Source organism: Callorhinchus milii, unplaced genomic scaffold (assembly GCF_018977255.1).
Source record: "Callorhinchus milii isolate IMCB2004 unplaced genomic scaffold, IMCB_Cmil_1.0 Scaffold24, whole genome shotgun sequence".
NCBI classification, from domain to species: domain Eukaryota; kingdom Metazoa; phylum Chordata; class Chondrichthyes; order Chimaeriformes; family Callorhinchidae; genus Callorhinchus; species Callorhinchus milii.
The window spans coordinates 307,650-329,835 of NW_024704765.1; the positions used below are offsets into that span (position 1 = coordinate 307,650).

General features: G+C 51.2%; 2 protein-coding genes across 12 annotated transcripts in view; both read right to left on the reverse strand.

The window, feature by feature from the left end:
- Positions 1-1,192: 1,192 nt before the first annotated feature.
- Positions 1,193-10,386, reverse strand: tmem51a (transmembrane protein 51a). 6 transcript variants are annotated; one of them, XM_042343657.1, is made up of 4 exons: positions 10,335-10,386; positions 7,752-7,905; positions 5,200-5,665; positions 1,193-1,829 (listed from the first exon to the last, which is right to left on the reverse strand). In XM_042343657.1, exons 3-4 carry the CDS (start codon positions 5,526-5,528, stop codon positions 1,379-1,381), a joined length of 780 nt encoding a protein of 259 aa, XP_042199591.1. In that variant the 5' UTR covers positions 5,529-5,665; positions 7,752-7,905; positions 10,335-10,386; the 3' UTR covers positions 1,193-1,378. The 6 variants fall into 6 exon arrangements, with proteins under 6 accessions (XP_042199591.1, XP_042199589.1, XP_042199592.1 ...); XM_042343655.1 differs by lacking the exon at positions 10,335-10,386 and adding an exon at positions 10,260-10,327; XM_042343658.1 differs by lacking the exon at positions 7,752-7,905 and having other exon boundaries at positions 10,335-10,359.
- A 6,746-nt stretch (positions 10,387-17,132) lies between these two features.
- Positions 17,133-22,186, reverse strand: part of LOC103190388 (kazrin) — a 51,483-nt gene continuing 46,429 nt past the window's right edge. For 5 of the 6 annotated variants that reach the window (XM_042343543.1, XM_042343542.1, XM_042343545.1 and 2 more), the window contains 3 exons: positions 21,625-21,811; positions 19,332-19,462; positions 17,133-18,801 (listed from right to left, as the gene is read on the reverse strand). In XM_042343543.1, the coding sequence (XP_042199477.1) occupies positions 18,634-18,801; positions 19,332-19,462; positions 21,625-21,811 (486 nt within the window). In that variant the 3' untranslated portion in view covers positions 17,133-18,633. Of the gene's footprint in view, positions 18,802-19,331; positions 19,463-21,238; positions 21,538-21,624; positions 21,812-22,186 lie in introns of those variants that run through there. The other variant, XM_042343546.1, reaches the window with a different exon arrangement.

The window sequence follows — 22,186 nt, forward strand, 5'->3', positions numbered from 1 at the left end:
AATACTCATCGAGGGATGTGAGTGACACTGCAAAATTGAGATTCCCTGGATTATAGGATCAAAGGAGGCCAACCAGCCAGGGAGCACGCTTCACCCCCACCAGATCAGCCTCAGCCTTCGAATGTGAAGCCTCTCTCCCTGCAAACACAGCTGTGTATAGACACATGTTCGGCCAGGATTCTAATAACAATCTCTCGCCTCGATTCAAGGATTGTGGGTTAGGCCTTTTGAGTTCAGTCAGGGCTGATGCTCCAGTGCAGTGGAGTCCTGTAGCTCAGTGGTTAAAGCACTCACCTCGCAAGCGAGCGGACCTGGTTTGATTCCCAGCAGGGTGAAACGTTGGGCAAGTTTCCTTCCTTCACGCGCCTCATATCACCTAGCAGTAGGTAGGAACCCAGTTATTAGTCGATTGGCGGATCGCTTTTTGCAGGGGTAATAATTTCCTCCCAAAAAATAATTAAAAAAATAATGATTTGGTTACTTCAATCCACGACTGTTTGTGGGACGCTGCTGTGTACAATTGGCTGCAGCGTTTCGCCCACAAAATACCCAGTCAATTTACTGTATCCTGTGAAGCGCTTTGAGTCGTCTAATGATAATGAGTGACAGTGATAATGCGCTACATCAAACGCAAGGATTATTAATATGAAGGGGGCATTGAAAGAGAGAATCGATTACAAAACAAAATAGCGAGGCATGAAATCCCAAACCAATATTTTATTAGAGTTTACAAATTACAAAATCATCACTGGCCTGTCCCAGCCACTGACATCAACAAAACCCACCCAACCCGTGTAGTGTACAGACAGGCATCAACCTGATCCTCGGACATCTTCCCAAAGTCATCGGCAAATGCCAGCCTTCCCGCAGCATGGAGGCTGTGACGAAAAGCACGGCCAAGGGAATCCCCATTCGTCATCAACAGGGGAATGAACATATTGTGACAGAGTGAGAAGGAGAGACAAGAGAGAAACAGAGAGTGAGAGAAAGAATGTGAAGAGAAAGGGCAGAAAAAGTGACAGGTAGACCAAAAGAGAAGAGAAAAAGAGAGCAAGAGAGAGTGGGAGACAGTGAGAGAGAGAGTGAGACAGTGAGACAGTGAGAGAGAGTGGGAGACAGTGAGAGAGAGTGAGACAGTGAGAGAGAGAGACAGTTTGAGTGAGAGAGACAGTGAGAGAGTGAGACAGTGAGAGAGTGAGACAGTGAGAGAAAGTGAGTGAGAGAGAGTGAGACAGTGAGAGAGTAAACGTCAGTTGTTCAGAGCAGGTGTTAATTGTCGGGTGAGAGCGAAGCTGCCCCTGGAGGTGATGTTGCACTTGGTCCCATTGTGATTGTTTGTCCAGACGTCTGTTGCATCTCTGGTCCTCACCAAGGGGGTTCACACTGCCTGAGCCCCCCCGAAACAGCTGCCCTGCCCTTCCTCATACTCGGGAGGTGGGGTGAGGGGCTCGATGGTCACAGCCCTGCCCCCAGCCCCTGCCCCTGAGCCACCGCTGCTCAGTTTAATCCTGAAATCTTTCAGGTGGGTTTTGTCCGACAGGATCCGCCGCACTTTCTTGGAGCTGAAGAGTTTGCCGTTTCGGAAGCTTGGCCTCTCGCGCAGCTGCTGGGAGGTTCCAGGGTCTGCACTCGGCCCCGGACGGACCACCACTCCGGCCCCAGCCCCCGCCCCCACCTCCTCTGGCTCCACCAGAGACTCGTAAGATGGCAGTGTCGTGGAGGACAGATCCCCCGGATTCATTCCAGCACCTTCCGTCCCCTGCGCCGGCTCCGACTGCATGACCTCGGCATAACTGGGCACGCTCAAGTTACTGGGCTCCTCGTCCACCCTGAGGGGAAAGGCAGCGCATTAGTCACATACTCCACGCACAGCAACACGCACAGTAACACGCAGTACTACATGGCGACATGCACAGCAACTCAGTACCACACAGCGACACGCATAGCAACACAGTACCACAGTAACATGCATTTACATGCACAGCAACACACAGTACTACACGGTGACACGCAGTACACTTTACAGTAAATCCTGATTTATATAATCAGGCCTCGGGTCACACTTGTTGCTGTGGATCACAAAATCAGATCTGGATGAAAAAGCCCTTCTGGTGCATCTGATTTCATCCTTCAGAACCCACCCCCTTCCACTCCCTTCATCATAGATTTGAGCTGATTTCTAAAAGTGTCCCGGCCTCAGCCACCTTTTCTGGTAACCCTGTTCCTTACATTAATTACCCTCTCAGTAAAGAAACACTTTCTGGTGTCTGTTGTGAAATTGCGCTCTAAAACTCTACAACAACAACAAGATTTCATTTATAGAGCGCCTTTCACGTCCGGAGGACATCCCAAGGCGCTGGATGGACAGTTGGGTCAGGACCCGAGCAGGGGGGAAATGGTCAGGGTAAGGGGAGGGAGCGAGGAGGGGGGAAAATGGTCAGGGTGAGGGGAGAGAATGGAGGCAGTGAGGAGGGGGTAGAGAGTCGAGAGGGGAGCTGAAGGCTGAAGGTCAAAGAAAAGGTCTTGAGACCGGCCTTGAAGGAGGAAAGGGAGGAAGCGGCGAAGTCACTGGGGGATAGAGTTCCAGAGCCTCGGGGCTGAGAGGCTGAAGGCCACCGATAGTAGGACGGTTGGGGCGGGGGATGTGGAGCAGACCTGAGCCAGAGGAACTCTAAACCTTGTGTCACCATGTTCTACTGTCTTGATGCATCCTAAGGTATTGCTCTGGATTTATTCTTCTACTCTTGCCCCCATCACTTCCCGCACTGTCTCCTACTCTCGCTCCTCCCCCTGGTACACCACCCACCTCCGCTCACTGAAAAGCCAGGTGCGGGCCGCTGAACGCACCTGTGTCAAATCTGGCCTAACGGTCCACCGACAAATCTGGCTGGACCTCCTCAAAATTTACCGCTCCACTCTAGCCTCGGCCAAGTCGTCCTTCTACTCCAGGATAATCCTGGAGGCGAAGAACAACCCCAGGCTACTGTTTTCCACCACAACCCGACTCCTCCGTCCCCCCGCCACCCCGCGCAGGTCATCTCCTCCAACCTTCACTGCGAGGAGATGCTGGATTTCCTTGAATCCAAGATCAAGGGAATCCGCTCCGCGGTCACTTCCCCTCCAACTTCCACCCACCACCCACCCCTTCCCTCCCACACTCCGACTCCTACCCATCCTCCCCTACACACCTTCGTACCCGTTTCCCCACCCTCTGTCACTGAACTCATCCTATCCCTAAAACCAACCACCTGCTCCCTTGACCCCATCCCCACTCCACTCCTTATCTCCCAGCTCCACTTTCTTGCCCCACATATCACTGACATCATCAACCTGTCCCTCTCCTCTGGCTCTGTCCCCATTCCATTAAAAACTGCCATCATCACGCCCACCCTGAAAAAACCCTCCCTTGATGCGTCGCAGCTATCAAGCTACCGGCCCATCTCCAACCTCCCCTTTCTCTCCAAGGTCTTGGAAAGAGTTGTCGCCTCCCAACTGCGCTCTTTCCTTTCCACCCATTCTCTTTTCGAACCCCTTCAGTCAGGTTTCCGTGCTGCCCATAGCACAGAAACTGCCCTGGTCAAGGTCACCAATGATATCCTGACCATCTGTGACCAGGGCTCCCTCTGTCTCCTCGTCCTCCTCGACCTATCGGCAGCATTCGATACGGTCGACCACGCTATCCTACTCCACCGCTTGTCCTCCCACCTCAACCTTCAAGGCACTGTCCTTGAATGGTTTAGGTCGTACCTTTCTCACCGTCTTCACTTTGTCTCGACGAATGGCTTCTCCTCCACCCCCCGCACTGTCTCATGTGGTGTCCCTCAGGGCTCTGTCCTCGGTCCCCTCCTCTTCACCCTCTATATGCTCCCCCTTGGTGACATCATCCGCAGACATGGGGTTAACTTCCACATGTATGCGGATGACACCCAACTCTACCTTTCCTCCTCTACTCTCAACTCCACGACCACCGATGTCCTGACAGCTGCCTGTCCGACATCGAGTCCTGGACGAGAGACAACTTTCTTCAGCTCAACGTGCGAAAAACCGAGGCCCTCCTGATTGGCTCACGTCAGCGCCTCCGCACCTCAGGCGCTGACACCATCAGCATCCAAGGCTGCACTCTCCACCTCTCAAAGCCAGTCAGGAACCTCGGCGTTTTGTTCGACCCTGAGCTGTCCTTTCTCCCTCACATCCGCACCACAACTGGCACCGCCTTCCATCACCTCCGGAACATCGCCAGACTACGGCATTACCTCACCCCTCACGCTGCTGAAACCCTGGTCCACGCCTTTGTCACCTCAAGGCTGGACTATGGGAACTCTCTCCTCGCCGGCCTTCCCGCCCCTCCCTCCACAAGCTGCAGGTCATTCAGAACTCTGCAGCTCGTGTACTGTCCCGCACCAGGCTTCGGGACCACATCACTCCCACCCTCGCTCGCCTCCACTGGCTCCCCATCCCCCAGAGGATTGATTTCAAGATCCTCATCCTCACCTACAAGGCCATTCACGGCCTTGCTCCCTCCTACCTCTCCAACCTACTATCCCCCTACCTACCTGCCCGTACCCTCCGTTCCTCTGGCTCCGGTCTGCTCCACGTCCCCCGCCCCAACCGCCCTACCATCGGTGGTCGGGCCTTCAGCCTCTCAGCCCCGAGGCTCTGGAACTCCATCCCCCAGTGCCTTCGCCGCTTCCTCCCTTTCCTCCTTCAAGGCCGGTCTCAAAACCTTTCTCTTTGACCGAGCCTTCAGCTCCCCTCTCGACTCTCTTCCCCCTCCTCGCTCCCTCCCTTCCCTCCCCTCACCCTGACCATTTCCCCCCTCCTCGCTCCCTCCCTTCCCTCCCCTCACCCTGACCATTTCCCCCCTGCTCGGGTCATGACCCAACTGTGCAGCGCCTTGGGACGTCCTCCTGACGTGAAAGGCGCTTTATAAATGGAATCTTGTTGTTGTTGTTGTAATCTCTACGAGGTCTACCCAGAGGCATTTGAGAGCCCTAAAGCTTGTCTAATTGTTACTGTGTGATGTGTCACACCTGTAAAACACAATTTACAGTGTATCCTGTGAAACGCTTTGAGACACCTCTAAGACGTGATAAGGCACTGTATCAAATGCAAGGATTATTATTATTATTCCTATAGCTTGTCTAATCGCCAGGTCACACGTGCGTCTGGTCTCACTGGATGGGTTGCAGGCTGACTCACCGATGGGGTAACACGGCTGTCTGGTTGACCTGGCTGTCGGCATTGGGCTGGTTTTGACGTCGCTTCTTCTCCCAGACGCTCAGGCAGATGGAGAGCAGGAGCAGTAGCACACCACCAGCACACAGCAGGTAGGAAACCTGTGAGATTTTGCCCTTGGACTGCTCAGTGGCAGAGGAGCTGTCGTTGCCGGTTCCTTGATTACTGTCATTGCCTGAGCCATTGCCAAAACCCGGCATCACACTCCACACCATCATGACAATGCCCAGGGCGAGCAGCCCCACCCCCAGGGCGGTCAGGGCGTACTGAGAGCCACCACTTTGAGAGGCCATGGGCGCGCGCAGGCCCGCGAGCCCAGGCCTCCCCTCAGCCTGAGGCCTCTACTCACACCTCCGTTATCCCACAAACACAGCAGCACCAGCAACAAGATTTCAGTTCACACAGAAGCTACCCGCTGTCAGCACCCAGCCTGTGGAGATACAAACATCTCACGTTACACACAGGCTGCCCAGTATCATCAGAGTCACCAGCAGAAGCGTCACACAGACTTTCAAAAATGTTTGACAACGTATTTTCGCCCACAAAATAGTCAATTCACTTCTTGCTGTGGATAAGGCGCTGTATCAAATACAAGGATTATTATTATTATAATATTTATTATGACAAAGAGCCACATGAAAGATTCCTTCATTGCTCCACACTGGGGATCAGCAAGACATGGATTCAGAATGGGCTGAAAGGAAGCATAGGGTCGGTTATGGAACTTAGCCCAACGTGGGGGAGGTATTAAGCGGTGTGCCTCAGTGATCTGTCATCATAATAATAAATAAGAATAATCCTTATTTATTTAGTATTATACCATTCATGTAGGAAGACTTTCCAAATGCTTTGTAGGATTTGCTGTGATGTGTAGTGACTTGTGTGTTTTGGTGGGTGAACGCGGCAGCCAATGCGCACACGTAACGACCCGCAAACAGCCATGAAGTGAGGCGAGTGACTGATTTTATCTGGGGAATTGCCGGCCAGGACACTGGAAGAAAGTTCCTTCTCTCTGAATACTGGAACCTCCTGCTCCTCATTTCCAGATGGCATCACGTTTGAGCGGAAATGTGGCATCAGAGAGGGCAATAAGTGTCCTACAGGAGAGCTTGATAAGGTGTGCACACAGGTTTGATACCGGTAAATACAGTTTAATACAGGTAAATGCAAGGTACCATATATAGGAAGTAAGAGAAGAGGAGGAAACACAAGGACTCCATGGATGGGTTTGAAAGGATGGGGAAGCTGAAAGAGATCTTGCTCTGGGTGTTAGTTGACTCGTTGCTCACTCGTCAAACAGTGTGAGGCAGCAATAAACTCAACAAACAGGATCTGGGCTATATCCTAGGCTGTCCAGTGCTCTAGGCAGATTGCAACGAGTGCACTTGTCTGATCATCGCCACATGAGTAGCTGCATAGACCCCAGAGGCAGTACAGAGGACAGCAATGATGACAATCCCAGGGTTGGAGGTTTAAACAATGAACAACAAGAAGCTCTGATGTTGAGTAGCTCAGTGGTTAGAGCGCTTGCCTCACGAGCGACAGGACCTGGGTTTGATTCCTGGGCAGCTAAAATGTTGGGCAAGTTTCCTTACTCCACACACCTCTGTTTAAGGGCTCCAAGATGCGGTCCAGCATGAAGTGTGCTATATAAATGTAAGTTGTTGTTGTTGTTTACCTAGCAATACGTAGGAACCCGGTTGTTAGTCGATTGGTGGATCGCTTTCCATTGGAGAGGGTAATAATCCCTTCAATAAAAATGAATAAAGAATATTAATTTGGTCACTTCAATCCACGACTGTTTGTGGGACACTGCCGTGCGCATTTGGCTGCTGTGTTTCACCCACAAAATATAGTCACTTCTCGAGGTGTATAACATTTTAAATGCGATTGAAAAATAAACCCAGAGCAACACATTAGGATGCATCAAGACAGTAGAACAAGAGGACACAAGTTTAGAGTTGTAAAAGGCAATTTCAGGATATACAACAGGAAGTGTTTCTTTACTCAGAGGGTAATTAATGACTGGAACAGGTTGAACCCGGAAGGAGTGTTGAGGCCACGACTCTGGGATTTAATTAAAAAACAGCTCAATCCTGCGATGGGGGGCGGGAGTGTAGGTCTGGTGTTCTGAAGGGATGGGATCAGATGGACTGTAGAGGCTTCTTTAAACAAACCAATCATGGTCTTGAGTGAAGGGAGCTTTGCTCGAACATGCGCTGTCACTGACCTGGGAGTGTGGACGGACAGTGTAGAGGGAGCTTTACTCTGTGTCTAACCCTGACCTGGGAGTGTGGGCGCATGGTGTAAAAGGATCTGTATTTCTTTCCCAAACTTTACACAGCTTGCTGCTAATTCAGCAGAGCTCTGAGCTTTTGGCAGAAGCCGCTTTGTGCCCACCCGCCCCTGGAGAGGATAGAAGCGCAACAGCTTTAAGCCTACCACTCCCTCCCTCCCTCTCTCCCACACTATGCAATAAGTGGGGGGAATCCATTTTTATTTTTAAAAAATCTTACCTTTTTTCCCAACGGCCTCACTTTTGATGGAGCCAAAATAGACGACCAGCAACCGGATACAAAGCTGAGCTGAGCACAGCTGGCGCCCGAGGCAGTGGCTTCATGAGGAGGGCTTTTGAGAAGCTATTTGCTTCACCGGTTGGTGAGTCGCTAACTGGAGCCGTCAATTTAATCCATCAGCAAAATAAAACAAAGGGAGAGTGGTCTTTAGTTACAGGGAAATCTTGCCCAACCCATTATGATGGCGTCTCATCTCTTCAACCTCTCACCTGTCTGTCTCCCTACTCTTCTGGCTTTCCCTTCCTTTGACTGAGCCCCTCCACCCACATCGCCCCGCTCTCCTTTCCTTCAACATCCCTCACTTCATCCCCCATTTCAAACGACTCCCAGCGGATACACTTCAAGGTCCTCACCTTCACCTGTAACTCCCTTCACACCCTCACACTTGGCTAAGTGTGTGCCCCACCCCCCCCACTAGGTAGACTTTGGGCTTGCTGCGTGGACCCATCCCAGCGGTCACTGTGCTCTGAACTTCTGGGGTTTGTCAGGCTCCGGTGAGGCAAGGCCATTATTCTATGTGATGGACTCGCGCAGTGTAAATACCGGCTACTGTAAAACAGCCAGCATTGGACTGAAGGGTGTGGTGACAGGGTCACCTCCATTAGGCCCAGTATCGCCGTACAAACACGCAGTGTATCGCAGCGTCCATTATAGCTTTCACAAGGCAATTGGACAAATATAATAACAATCCTTTCATTTGATACAGAGCCTCCATCACATCGTCAAAAACCTCCAAAAGCATTTCACAGGATTCACTGTGAACTGTAGTGACTGCAACTGCAGATATGTAGGCAAACATGGCAGCCAATTTACACACAACATCCCACAATCAGCCAGGAAATGAATGACCAATTTTAATTGGGAGGTTCTCAGCCAGGATTCTGGGAAAGAAAAACTCCCTTCTCCTTTCGAACAGTGCCATGGGATCTTTAACGTCCACCTAGTGAGGGCTCAAACCCTCGCTTGTCAGATGGGGGGTAATCAGGGTCTCCTCAGACCTGACTCCAAGGTGATGTTTGGCAATGGAATGTGGGAATCGAGTCCACTCTCTGTAACTGTCTCATATCCGGTTCCTGAGCCAGGCGGGTCCACAGTATTCCAGGTCACTGGAAGCGGCTTGGCTCATCGGAAGGACTTGGAAGGGCCGACCAGTCACTGGGGCCAGGAAATCCTCTCACTCAGCTCCTATTAACCCTGCAGCCAAAGCCCTATCGGGCAGGGTGTTCGTAGCCGGGCAAACAGTGGGAAAGCTGCCAGACAGCGCTCTCATTGGGCAAACTATGTGGTTTTAGCTGGTTAGACTCCAGCAGTTACCCCAATGCACACTCTGGGGTACCCAAGCCTTGGCTCTTGCCAACCTGTGCCTAATACTCTCAGGAAAAAGTAATAGAAGGTGCACATTTCATTCATAAATAAATAAACAAACATCTCAGGAATTTCCGTATCCAAGGTGGAAAGGCACAGAATTCTCAGTTTGGTTTGGGGATGTGTGGGGGACACATCCACATCACTGCATCAGAGCATCAGCCGAGACAATGTCAGCTCAAGGTCCCAAAGTGGGGCTTGAACATCCCCCACCCCAACCTCCTGCCTCCATGGGGGTGGGGGGAAGCACTCGCTCTGCCCCAGGCACACCCCCACCCCCACACCCCCTCCCCCACACCCCCCGCATACACCCCCACACACACACACCCCCCACCCACACACACCCACACACCCTCCCCCACCCCCCCCACACACACCCCCACAGCCCCTCCCCCATACCCCCCTCCCCCACACCCCCACACACACACACCCACACACACCCTCCCCCACACCCCCCATACACACACCCTCCCCCACACCCCCCATACACACACCCTCCTCCACACCCCCCCACACACACACCCACACAACCCCTCCCCACACCCCCTCCCCCACACCCCCCGAGACCCCCCCTCCCCCCCACACCCCCTCCCCCCCCACCCCCTCCCCCCACCCCCCCTCCCCCCCCCTCCCCCACCCCCCCTCCCCCACCCCCCTCCCCCCCACCCCCCCTCCCCACCCCCCCTCCCCCCACCCCCCCTCCCCACCCCCCCTCCCCCCCACCCCCCCTCCCCCTCACGGGCCGCGGTTCTCACGGGAAGTTTTGAAAGAAGAAACAAGTTTCTCTTCTGAGCGGAAATCACTGTAGCGACGTGACGGCTCTCCCCACAACCCCCGAACCCCCCCCTCCCCCTCCCACACCCACACCCCCCCCACACACCCTCCCACACACCCACACACACCCCCCCCCCACACCCACACCCACACCCCCCCCCCACACACCCTCCCACACACCCACACACACCCCCCCCCACACCCACACCCACACCCCCCCCCACACACCCCTCCCACACACCCACACACCCCCACACACACACCCCCACACACACACCCCCACACATCCCCTCACACTCCCCCTCTCACCCCTCACACTCCCCCTCACAGCCTCTCCTCCTCCCGGGAAACTTTGTGTACAGTTTGACTGTCGGCGGCCCTCACCCTCTCCTCCGCTCCGCTCCCGCGGCCGCTCCCGCCCACAGCGCCTCCCCGCGGCCGCGCCCGCCCACAGCGCCTCCCCGCGGCCGCGCCCGCCCACAGCGCCTCCCCGCGGCCGCTCCCGCCCACAGCGCCTCCCCGCGGCCGCGCCCGCCCACAGCGCCTCCCCGCGGCCGCGCCCGCCCACAGCGCCTCCCCGCGGCCGCGCCCGCCCACAGCGCCTCCCCGCGGCCGCGCCCGCCCACAGCGCCCCCACTGCCCCGACTCGGAGTCACCTCCGCCACTGGGAAGTGATGTGGTCTGAGATGCTGCCCCCGGTGGAGGGCCATTATAAGTGCAAGTTGTTGTTGTGGTGGTTGTTGACCTCTCCAACAAACGCCTCTCCCCCTCTGCCCACAGCGTTACTGTTGATGGAAACATCGCCATTCTCACCCTCACGAAACCAGGATCGTCCCCGGGGCCACCTTCCCCCTGACTGAGGCCACACCACCCAGATACACCTTCCACCATATCTCAGGACCTAATCGGTGTGGTGATGGTGTGGCTCTCATTTCTAGGTCCTCATTTGGCCTGGCTCCTCTGGACTTTTCTTTCGAGCGCTTTACTCTTACCTCTGTTCTTTACTCAATCTTCACGGACCAGCCCTTGACTGATTCGATTCCTATCTCTCTCACCGTCTCCACTTTGTTGCCTCTAACGGTTTCTCCTCCAGCCCCCGCACTGTCACATCTGGCATCCCCCAGGGCTCTGTCCCTGTCTCCTCTTTAATATCTCCATGCTCCCCCTTGGTGACATCATCCGCAGACATGGGGTCAACTTCCACATGTATGTGGATGACACCCAACTCTCTCTTTCTGCCTCACCCTCAACTCCAGGACCACTGCTGTCCTGACAGTGACTGTCTGTCGGACATCAAGTCCTGGATGAGGGCAAATTTCCTACAGTTGAAGTGAACAAGACTGAGGCCCTCCTGATTGGCTCACACCAGCGCCTCTGCACCTCAGGCTCCGGCAGCATCAACCTCCATGGTGTACACTACAACTCACCAACTCACCAGCCAGTCAGGAACCCGGGGGTCTTGTTCGACCCTCAACTGTCTTTTCTTCCCCACATTCAAGCCATGACCCGCTCTGCCTTCCCTCACCTCCGTAACATCGCCCGACTCCGCCACTACCTCACCCCTCAGGCGCTGAAACTCTTGTTCATGCCTTCATCACCTCCAGACTCGACTATGCAAACGCCTGCGTGTCGGCCTTCCCAACTCCTCCCTCCACAGCTGCAAATAATCCAGAACTCTGCAGCCCATGTCCTCTCCCGCACCAAACACCGTGACCCCATCTCCCCCATTCTCGCCCGACTCCATTGGCTCCTTATCCTTCAGAGGATCCAGTTCAAGATCTTGGTCCTCACCTACAAACCCCTCCATGGCCTCGCCCCACCCTACCTCTGTGACCTCCTAACGCCCTACCGACCCACCCGCTCCCTCCGCTCAGCCGGCTCTGGCTGCTCCACGTCCCCCGACCCACCCGCCCCACCATTGGTGGGAGAGCCTTCAGCCACTCTTCCCCCAATCACTCTGCCTCGCCCCCTCCTTAGCCTCCTTCAAGTCCCGCCTCAAGACCCTCTTCTTCGACCAAGCCATTGGCTATCCCCCCTTCCCCTCCCCTCCCTTCTCCCCCCCTGACCCCAGCTCAGGTCTGAAATGCTGTCACTATCCAGCACCTTGGGATTTCCTCCCGACATGAAAGGCGCTATACACATGTAACCTTGTTATTGTTGTTGTTGTTACCATTCCTCCAATCTTTCTCTTAATATTCTCCTCATTTAACACCCCCCCAATACCTCCCCCACCTTCTTATCTGACATCTCCACTCTTGTATCTTTCCTCTGCCCATGTTCCTAACGCCTCCTCATCCTGGGAGACTTCAACCTCCACTTCACTCCACCTCTGTTGATTTCTCCTCCCTCTAGTCCTCTCACAACCTCTCCTGCCACATCAGCTCCGCGTCTCGGATATCACTATCACCGACAACGCTATCAAGGACCACTGCTTCATCTCTCTTATCTCCTCCATCCCTCTCCCCATCACCCAACCGACCTCCATCTCCTTCCTCCCCTGGAAAAAATAACACTGCTATACCTATACCCGCCAGCGAAGGATGAAGGCACAGGTCTTGCCAGGAACTCATTCCTTCCCATAATCTTCTCACTTATTGGTGAGATTCACTGTGCTGGACTTCGCAAGCCAATCTCAACAGGAGAATTTCTCTGGCAGGTGCTCGCCCTGATAAGAACAGATATTACCCTTGATCTTAAGGCAAAAGACAAAGAATTCTCCAACTGAAGGGAACAGCCTTTCCCAGGTCACCAGGATTTTTTTCTTGTGGGGAACTGAAACTGAGTTTGGAGAGGAGACTCCAAGCCAAATAACATTGTAAATGGGATTGAACAAGTAAACCCACTGCAGCACATTAGGATGCACTGAGACAGTAGAACAAGAGGACACAGGTTTTGAGTTGTAAAGGGCAATTTCAGGACAGACAGCGGGAAGTTTTTCTTTAATAATTGGAATAGGGTTTATAGGAAGGAGCCAGGACACTGGGACTCAATGCTATGATGGGGGGACAAAGGGCGGGTGTCCTGGAGGGGCTTCTTCATCAGAACCGATCTTGTGATCTTGTGAGATATTTACAGTACAAAATGAACCATTTATTGTTATTTATTGAACAGACTGTAAAAAAAGGAAAACCAATATAATGGATGGATGTTTGTGGGCAGATGTAACAGCTGATCATAATAACGACAACTTGCATTTATATTGCGCCCTTCACGTGGGCCAGTGTCCCAGAGCGCTTAAGAACTTAAGATCATATGCAACAGAGTCATGTTCGGAGAAACATTGTAAAGGAGCCAGTTGTGGAATGACTTTCTGTTATATAAAAGCTTGTTTGTTGCTGAGCTGCGTGAGAGTGATTCTCATCACTGATCTGTTGGACACACTGTGACACACTGGACTCAGGAGAAAGTCTTATTAAAGAAGAGCGGGAAATTTAGATACTTGATTGATACTTTCTGTTTGTTAGCAGCTTATCTTAACTCTTGCAAAATTCCACCTTCAGACGCTTCCCCTCTGCTCTTTATTGCTGTTTAAAAGATGATAACAATAATAAGAATCTTTACAATTCCTTTACAGTGCCTTATCACTTTGCTGACATAGTGGATTTTGCTGTAAAGTGCAGTAACTGTGTATTTTGTGAGCAAACCTGGAAGGAACTCTTCTCTTTTTGAGTAGGTCCATACATGGGCTTTAACTTGGGTTCAACATCAGTGCAGCACACTTCACAGCACTGTGCTGGAGGCTGAGACTGTGAGCTCAGTCCTGCCGTGGGTTTGTACCCACAACCTTCTGATTCAGAGTCGAAAATCCCATCACCTGTGATTAAGTGACAGTGTAAAAGGTGTCTGGTTTGGGGGCTGTGTGGCACATCTCTATTGAATGGCCTCAGTAGCCTCTTCCCTGGTCACTATCGTTTATTCCAACTGCACACAGCTTTGCTTGTTCCGAGCCTAGTCACTGTTTCCATAAGCACAGAGTAACACACCAGCGATCACTCACCAGGCTCCACAGTTCTGATGAAAGGCCATCGACCTGAAATGTTAACTCACTTTCCTCTCTCCATATATGCTGCCTGACCTCTAAAGTGTTCTCAACCGCTTCTGTTTTAATTTCAATGCGTTTCACCCACAATACACAATCAATTTGCTTGACAGTATATCCTGTGCAGCGCTTTGAGACGTCTCGAAGACGTGATAAGGCGCTATATCAAATGCAAGGATTAATATTACTATAGTAATAGTAATTAGTAATTACTAAATACTGAATTACTAATTACTAATTACTATAGTAATTACTATAGTACACCGAGCCCAGGGCTACAATGCCGTTTGTGGGCATCAGGCGGCGCTAAATATCAGCAGTAACATTATCTAAATACCTGAGCCATTGTTTGTGGGAAAGAATGTGGGCTTCACAGCGTTTCATTACCTGACCTGTTACTGACTCATTATACAGACAAACATAGCTGCCATTTTGCAAAATTGTCAGTGAGGACACAGGGAGAAATCATCTTCTCTTTCCGAACAGCTATGATCACCAACAACAACTTGTGTCAGCCCGGCTCAGTGGGTGTGTCAGTCCGGCTCAGTGGGTGTGTCAGCCTCTCTAATTCTCTATTTGAGAATTTATACTTATACTTCCCGATTCCAAAAGAATGTTGGAATTGAGCCACGAGGGGCCGCAGTGTCCCAGGGCACTCACTGCTGATGGCAGCACAGCCCGGCCCGGCTCATCAGCAGGACTTGGAAGGGCCGACCAGTCACTGGGGGCCGGGAATCTAACAACAACAACAAATTAGCTTTTTATACCTTTCACATCGGGAAGACATTCCCACTCAGCTCCTGATAACCCTGTAAGCCAAAGCCCTAACTGTTAGTGTGGTCCTAGCTGGACGAGCAGCGGGAAAGCTTGCCAGGGAGTGCTCTCAATGGCTAGCAATGCAGTTTTAGCTGGTTCGATTCCAGCAATGACTCCAAAGCCCACTGTGGGGTCCTCAAGCTTTGGCTCTTGCCAACCTAATACTCTCCAGATTTTTGGTAGCAGCATGTGTCCCTCCGGAGCAAATGCACATTCCATTTCAGACACAAGAATTTCCATATCTAGGTGGGATACATGAAATTCTCAACCTGGTCTGGACACTCTTAAGCAATAGTGATGGGTTTCCTTATGTGTCAGACAGCCGGCTGACCAAAAAAATTGCAGTGCTGGTGGAGCGCTGCATTGTCGGAGTGCCGACTTTGGATGAGATGTTAAACTGACGTTTCGTCTGCCTGTTCAGGTGGTGTTTAAATATCCTATGACGCTGTTCAAAAAGAGAAGGGAGTTTCTCTCTCCCGATGTCCTGGATGACAATCTCCCAGAAAAAATTTCTCACTCACTCCGTGGTTGTTTACGGGACGTGGCTGTGTGCAAATTGGATGCCAAGTTTGCCCACAAAACACAGTTTCCGAACTTTACAGGAAGCACTTTGAGATATTTCAGTGACATGATGGGGCATAATATCAAATGTAAGAATTATTATTAGTTAACCTGAGCCCTGAACTGGAACATTAATGGTGTGTATATTTGCGCTACATGTAAACCATGTGTAAAGATGGGCACCACAGTGTATATATTCTAGGTACTGTGAGAGGGTGGTGACGCATGGTGAGGAGAGGTGAAGCATGTTTGCCGCTCTGCAGCTCCCTGCAAACTCAGGGATTTGAAATCAAGGCACAGAGCACGTGGAGTCAGAGGCTAATGCCTTTTCCTGTGTATCTGATCCTGCAAACAGACTGCTCACATCAACATGTTTAACAAGAACAGATTCCAGCACTGACTGAACCTTAACCTTATTTAACAGCACAGCCTATCCAACTGCAGGAATTGACAGTTCTGGAATGTTCTGAATGCAGACAAAAAAAGAGCTTATTAAGTCCTCCATTAAACCCTTGAAAATCTAACTAAACAGCTTCAAGCACAGCTCCCAGCAGCTCAGACACAAGCTGAAGTTATACCTCCTCCGGTCTCACGGAAGGACGTGGATTCTTATAGCACCTTTCATGTCCAAAGTCTCAAATGGCTTCATGGTAATCAATGAGGGAATTTATATGGGTAAACTTGGCAGCCATTTTCTACATGGCAAAATCCTCCACACAAAGTGAATGGAGGACAATCAGCCAGGACATGGGGAGAAAGTGTAGTGTTATACCTTCTTGCCTGATTCAAGACCTGTCTAAAGACCTTCCTCTTCGACCATACCTTCAGCCACCCTCCCACCCCCCAACTCGGGTCCCAAACCCCAGGTTGTCAGCGACTTGAGATGTCTTTCTGACATGAAGAGCTCTATAGAAGTATAATTTGTTGTTGTTGTGGTGGTTAGCGCAGTTGCCTTGCAAGTGTGAGGACCCGGGTTGGACCAATTTGCCATATGTAAATCTATGTATATCTATGCTTGCTTTAAAATGTGGAAATGGGATTGAGGGCAGGAGGCAGGCAATTCATTCACGATTCTCGGGATGAGGGACTTCAGTGATGTGGAGAGACCAGAGGCTGGGACTGTTCTCCTTAGAGCAGAGAAGGTGTATATGTTTGTGTGTGGGTGGGGGGAGCTCTCTCTCGCTCTGGGGGAAATCAGCCTCCTCTCAATCACTGTGGGGTTAACCTCTGAACACTGTAGAATTCACTCCTTTGCCAGCTGAAGCCACACGCATCCGTGTTTAACCCCTTCGATGCTGAGCATCATATGACACAGAAAACCAGAGAGGAAACGTACAGTTTATTTTAAAATAGGTTTTATTTTTATAAGTTCTGCTTTGTAGCTGAGGCCACACCACCCAACCCACAGACCCACTTAGCCGGCAGAAACCTCTATTAAATAAATCCATTTTCTTTTAACTTTCTCTTTAGCATTATTTTCCTAATTTACAAAACAAAAACACTGAACCCGAGTTAATGGGAATGTTTTTTAAAAAACGTCAGGCTCAAACGTACAAGGAATTTCAAACTGCATCTTGTCGCCTCCCCTGGAGATAGGAGTATGTGTGTATCAGCCTGGGCTGGGAGGCTAATGTGCTTTAGAACAAGGTTTCATCCAGGCTGTGATCTCAAGGTGGTGCCTCATGCACTCATTGGAACAGAGAGAGAATGTGGGGAGGAGAAAGTGTGTGGTGGTGTGGGGGGAGGGGGAAGAGAGAGAAAGGTAAGATTAGGGGGAGAGAGGGGAAAGGTGTGAGGGAGGGAGGGAGAGTGAGAGGCAGACCACCCTCTGTGGCCTGTGTTTTTTGAGCGAGGCAGTGTTCTTGTTGGTATTTGTGAGGCTGGAGTGAGGATGGAGCAGGTGCCCTCCCCTGGAGGGGGGGCGCTGGCTGCGGAGCAAAGCCTCCCTCTGCCCTTCCCAGCAGCGGAGCCGAGACCCAGAGCCCGAGGGCCTGGCATGCTGCACCCGCATTCCCCTCCCACGACTGGCCACACACTCTGGACGGCGCTGAGCTACAGGCCAAGCCACAGCTGGCTTCTAATTGATTGAATCTCGTTTTCCATGGTGGTAACAGAGATAACTTCCTCCTTGTGCTGGATTCCCACCCGGCTCCAGCTCCCACTGCCTGTCAACTGCTCGATCTCCAGAGTTTGCAAAGCTCAAGAGCTGAAATAATTTATAAGCCAGACATTATCTGAACAGATAAACGCGAATTGTCTCCTTTAAAAAATAAAAACACCAGACTTTCGTCCAAGGTCCTGCAATGCAAGTATTACCTCCCACCCAACATTCCCCACCCCCCCACACACATCTAACAGGGATCGATGGTCGGTTTAGAGAGCTCCCTGTGCAGGGTGGCGCTTGCTTGCACCCGATGGCAGTGTTAGCATGACATTGCTCAGGCTGACACTGAATATCCTCAATGTGAAAGCACTGCCCCCCCCACCACCCTGAATGGACATGTTTGGGGCTTGGGGTAACTTTTGATGATTGGACAGGATTTTTCATAATTTTATTTTAAACTCTGATCTGACTTTTTAATCTCTTGAATATCAGACAATTGTCAAACATCACTACGGGGGTGGGGTCTTGCAGGCAGTAATGACACACAGTAACACTTTCACGTGGCCAGAACACCAGGGTCTCCACAGCTCAAGAAAGGCTGTGGAGCAGGGGATGGGCTGGGGGCGGAGCAGGGGCCGGGGTAGGACAGGGGCAAGGAGACTGGGGGTGGGGCCAAGATGGGGATGGGAACAATTCACATTGAGCCCCCACCTGCTCGGTCAACTGCTTCAATGCATTGTGGGAGAGTGCTGCCAGCTGGGCGGTCTCGGGGGAGTGGGGTTTCAGGGGAGGGGAACGATGATGGGATGACCAGTAACGCTGCACAGGTAAGAGTGAGAGAATCTGGTCCCACTGTCACACTGAGGGAAGCAACACGTTTTGACAAACAGCAGAGGACAAACACCGAGTACACTGGTCAGTTATTTACATAAACAGCTGGTCCTTCAAGGGGCTCCCAGGAGCGAGATTAAAACGAGAGCCACCGCGCTGAGCGGGTGTCTCCACCACAGTCCTATCATTCCTTCTTCCGAAAGACACTGATTTCTGTACACGTTAATTACAGAGGGTGCTGGCATACAGCACGCAGGCTCACATTGTTAATGTTTAAAAACAGAACACGCTCACACACACACACACAGAGGTTAGGAGCAGTCTTCTTCTGGTCACCAGTCTGCATCCTCCTCCACATAATAATCGGTCGAAGTACCATCAAACAGGCTGGGGTCCAGGGATTTCCGCTGCTTCCCCCTGGCAAAGACCCGCGAGATGGAGCCAAAGACCAACTTCTCTTTCTTTTTCTTCCTCTTTTGCTCTTCCAGGTCTTCTAGAGACTGGAAATAAAAAACAACACACCTCGTCTTTTGCAACAAAATCCAGGGATTTGGGTTCTCTACATGGATTAATGTGCCCTCAGCAAATAAGATGGTCTGGAATGCACTGCCTGAAAGGTGTAGTGGAAACAGATTGAATAACAACTTTCGAAGGGGAACAGGTACTTGAAAAGGAAAAATTTCAAAGGAAATGGGGAAAGAGCAGGGGAGTGGGACTAGTTGGGTAGCTCTTCCAATGGGCCGAATGGCCTCCTTCTGTGCTGTAATATTCTATGTAGGCTGGAGTCAAATCCAGGGGTTTGGAGGTTAACATATAAATTAATGTACTCTCCCAGGAATGAGTTACAGGTTGGAATCTAACCCTGGGATTCGAGAGCTCCAACCTGGCAACTGAACTCTGATCCTTCCACCTGCTCACATATCAACTGCACCGGGGGTGGTATGTGGGCTGGTGAAAGGGTCAGAGTTCAGCTGGCAGGTTGAAGCGCTGCAGGAGCAAGTCCCTCACCCCCCCCCAAGCTTGTGCTTACGTTACAGAGCGAGTGTGTCCGGTGTCGCGGGGAATTGATGTCACTGGGTGTTGACGACCTTTCCCCTTCCAGCATGGAGGCGTCGGAGATGATGGAGGGTTGCCGTGAGTGGCAGGGACTGACTCGGACACCTGCGGGAGGAGGAGAAAGACAGTGAACAGTGGGGATCTCTGATCTCTTTACAACAGAATACAAAATTACATAAAATGGGGGAGATGGGTTCACGGAGTTTGGTGCGGGAGAGGACACGGGCTGCAGAGTTCTGGATTATCTGCATCTGTGGAGGGAGGAGTTGGGAAGGCCGACACGCAGGGAGTTTGTATAGTCGAGCCTGGAGGTGATGAAGACAAGAACAAGAGTTTCAGCGTCCTGAGGGGTGAGGTAGTGGGGAAGTCGGGCGATGTTCCCTCGGAGGTGAGGGAAGGCAGAGCGGGTCATGGCTTGGATGTGGGGGAGAGAAGACAGTTGAGGGTCAAACAAGACATCCAGGTTCCTGACTGGCTGGTGAGTTGGTGAGTTGTATCATGGAGGTTGATGCTGTCGGAGCCTGAGGTGCAGGTGTGAGCCAATCAGGAGGGCCTCAGTCTTGTTAACATTCAACTGAAGAAAGTTAACTCTCATCCAGGACTTGATGTCCGACAGACAGTTTGTCAGGACAGCAGTGGTCCTGAAGTTGAGGGTGAGGCAGAAGGACAGAGTTGGGTGTCATCCGCATACATGTGGAAGTTGACCCCATGTCTGCGGATGATGACACCAAGTTCCAAAATGCAGGTGGATTGATGATGACTTCAAACAGCCCAACACAAAGTGAAACATCAAGCAGTCTGGGACACTACCCTGCATGAGGGGCGCTATATAAATGCAAGTTGTTGTTGTTGTTGAAGGACTGTGAACTGGTCAGTCTCAGTGTTTCATAAGGACCAGGAGGGACTGATGCTGACTCAGTGACCGGCCACTCCACAGGTACTGGCTGAATCACCAGGTGACAGTGGCGGAAGCTCTACTTTGAGGGCAAGAAACAAAAACAACAATAACTTGCATCTATATAGCCCACCTCTCACGCAGGGCAGCATCCCAGAGAGCTTGGTGTTCCACTTTGTGATAGGCTGTTTGAAGTCATCATCAATCCACCTGCATTTTGGGATTACAACCCTTTGGAACTCCCTCCTACTGCTAAAGTCCCAGAGCAGCTGGGACTGAGTTTATTGGCAGGTTAATTAAAGTCAGGGCACAGATATTTCGCCCACAAAATATACTGTCAATTCACTTTACAGTACATCCTGTGAAGCGCTTTGAGACATCTCAAAGAAGTGATAAGGCGCTTTATCAAATGCACGCATTATTATTATTCATTGAAGAAAGAACTCAATGCGTAAAAGCTTGAGAGTTCTTGAAGGACGAGAACAAATAGTCTGAAGGACCTTTTTCATCCAAACTTCTCGTGCTTGTAACATCAATGAAGTACAAACTACTCACTCGGTGACAAGATAACTCAGTTTACATATGAATGAAATAAAGTCTGATGAGATAACAAGCTATCTCTGTATATAGAAATATATACACTCCCCTTCCCTTGCTACTTCAGACTGAATATATTGAGTTTCTAAGTATTTTTCAGGCAGTTACTGATCACTAGACAAGCGTAGAACCAAAAATAGCATCTATATTCCAGAAGTGTCTTCCCTACATTGAGGTGACAGCCTGGCTCCATTGTAGCACTCTTGCCTCTGAGTCAGAAGGCGTAGATTCAAACCCCACGTCAGGACTCTGAACTCACTGTCAAATAAAATAAGTCATTTGCCCCATGGCTGTTTGTGGGTCATTGTTGTGTGCAAATTGGCTGCTGCATTTGTCTAAAAATACAGTCACTACACTTTACAGGATATCCTGTGATGTCCTGTGAAGTATTTTGACATTGTGAAAAGTCCTATTCCAAATGCAAGTATTGTTATTCTTCATTCAAATCCCTCATGGGGACTTTTGAGCTAAAAAGTCTAGAATGACACTCCAGCGCAGTGCTGGGAAAGTGCTGCCTTGTCAGATGTGCTGTTCTTCGGATGAGGCATTAAAACCCAACGTCCCGTGTGCCTGTTCAGGGGAATGTTGGATCTTGTGACATTGTTTGAAAGCAGAGGGAGTTTCTCCTGGTCTGGCCATGAGATAAATCGGTCGTTCAGCTTGAGCACAAAGCGGCTGCTGTGTTTGCCTGTAGAAACAGGTCACAGATTGACTACCTTGACAGATTGACTGGTTCATTTCCCCTGCTCCAGTGTATGCTGTGGGTCTGGCTTACCTTGCCGGTCTCCTGAGTGCTGGTGTGCATGGTACAGGGTCTGCTGGCTCTGGCGGATGGCGGCTGTGAGAGGCAGCTCAGAGTGCATCACCCATTCCTGGTTGCCGTTCAACATACTTTCACTTGGCATTGCCAGTGAGTGCCGCTTGGGGACGTCCTTGGTCAGCGTGGCTAGGGACTGCTTGGCCTGGAAGGGAAACACAAGGCAGATGAAACAAGTCGCTGAGTGGTCTCAAAGGGGGGGTGGGGGGGGGGGCTGATCCCTCTGTAAAGGACGGGTGGTCATGGTGGAAGAGTGTGTCGTCTCTCTCTGCAGCTTCATGTACATCACAACCACCGAAGGGTGAAGTGAACAAAACCCAGTCATTCAGCAAAGGACCCAAAACCACTGAAGAAATTCATGCAGACTCCGTGCAATTCACAAACACCCACATCAGTGCCTCTGCCCAGGCTTTGAGGGCTCTGAAATGGTACCGGCTAGGCTTTCTTCCCTTCTGTCTTTTTCCCCTCATCCCCAAATCCCACCCATCTCCTATCCTGACACCCATTTCCGCTCCTTAAG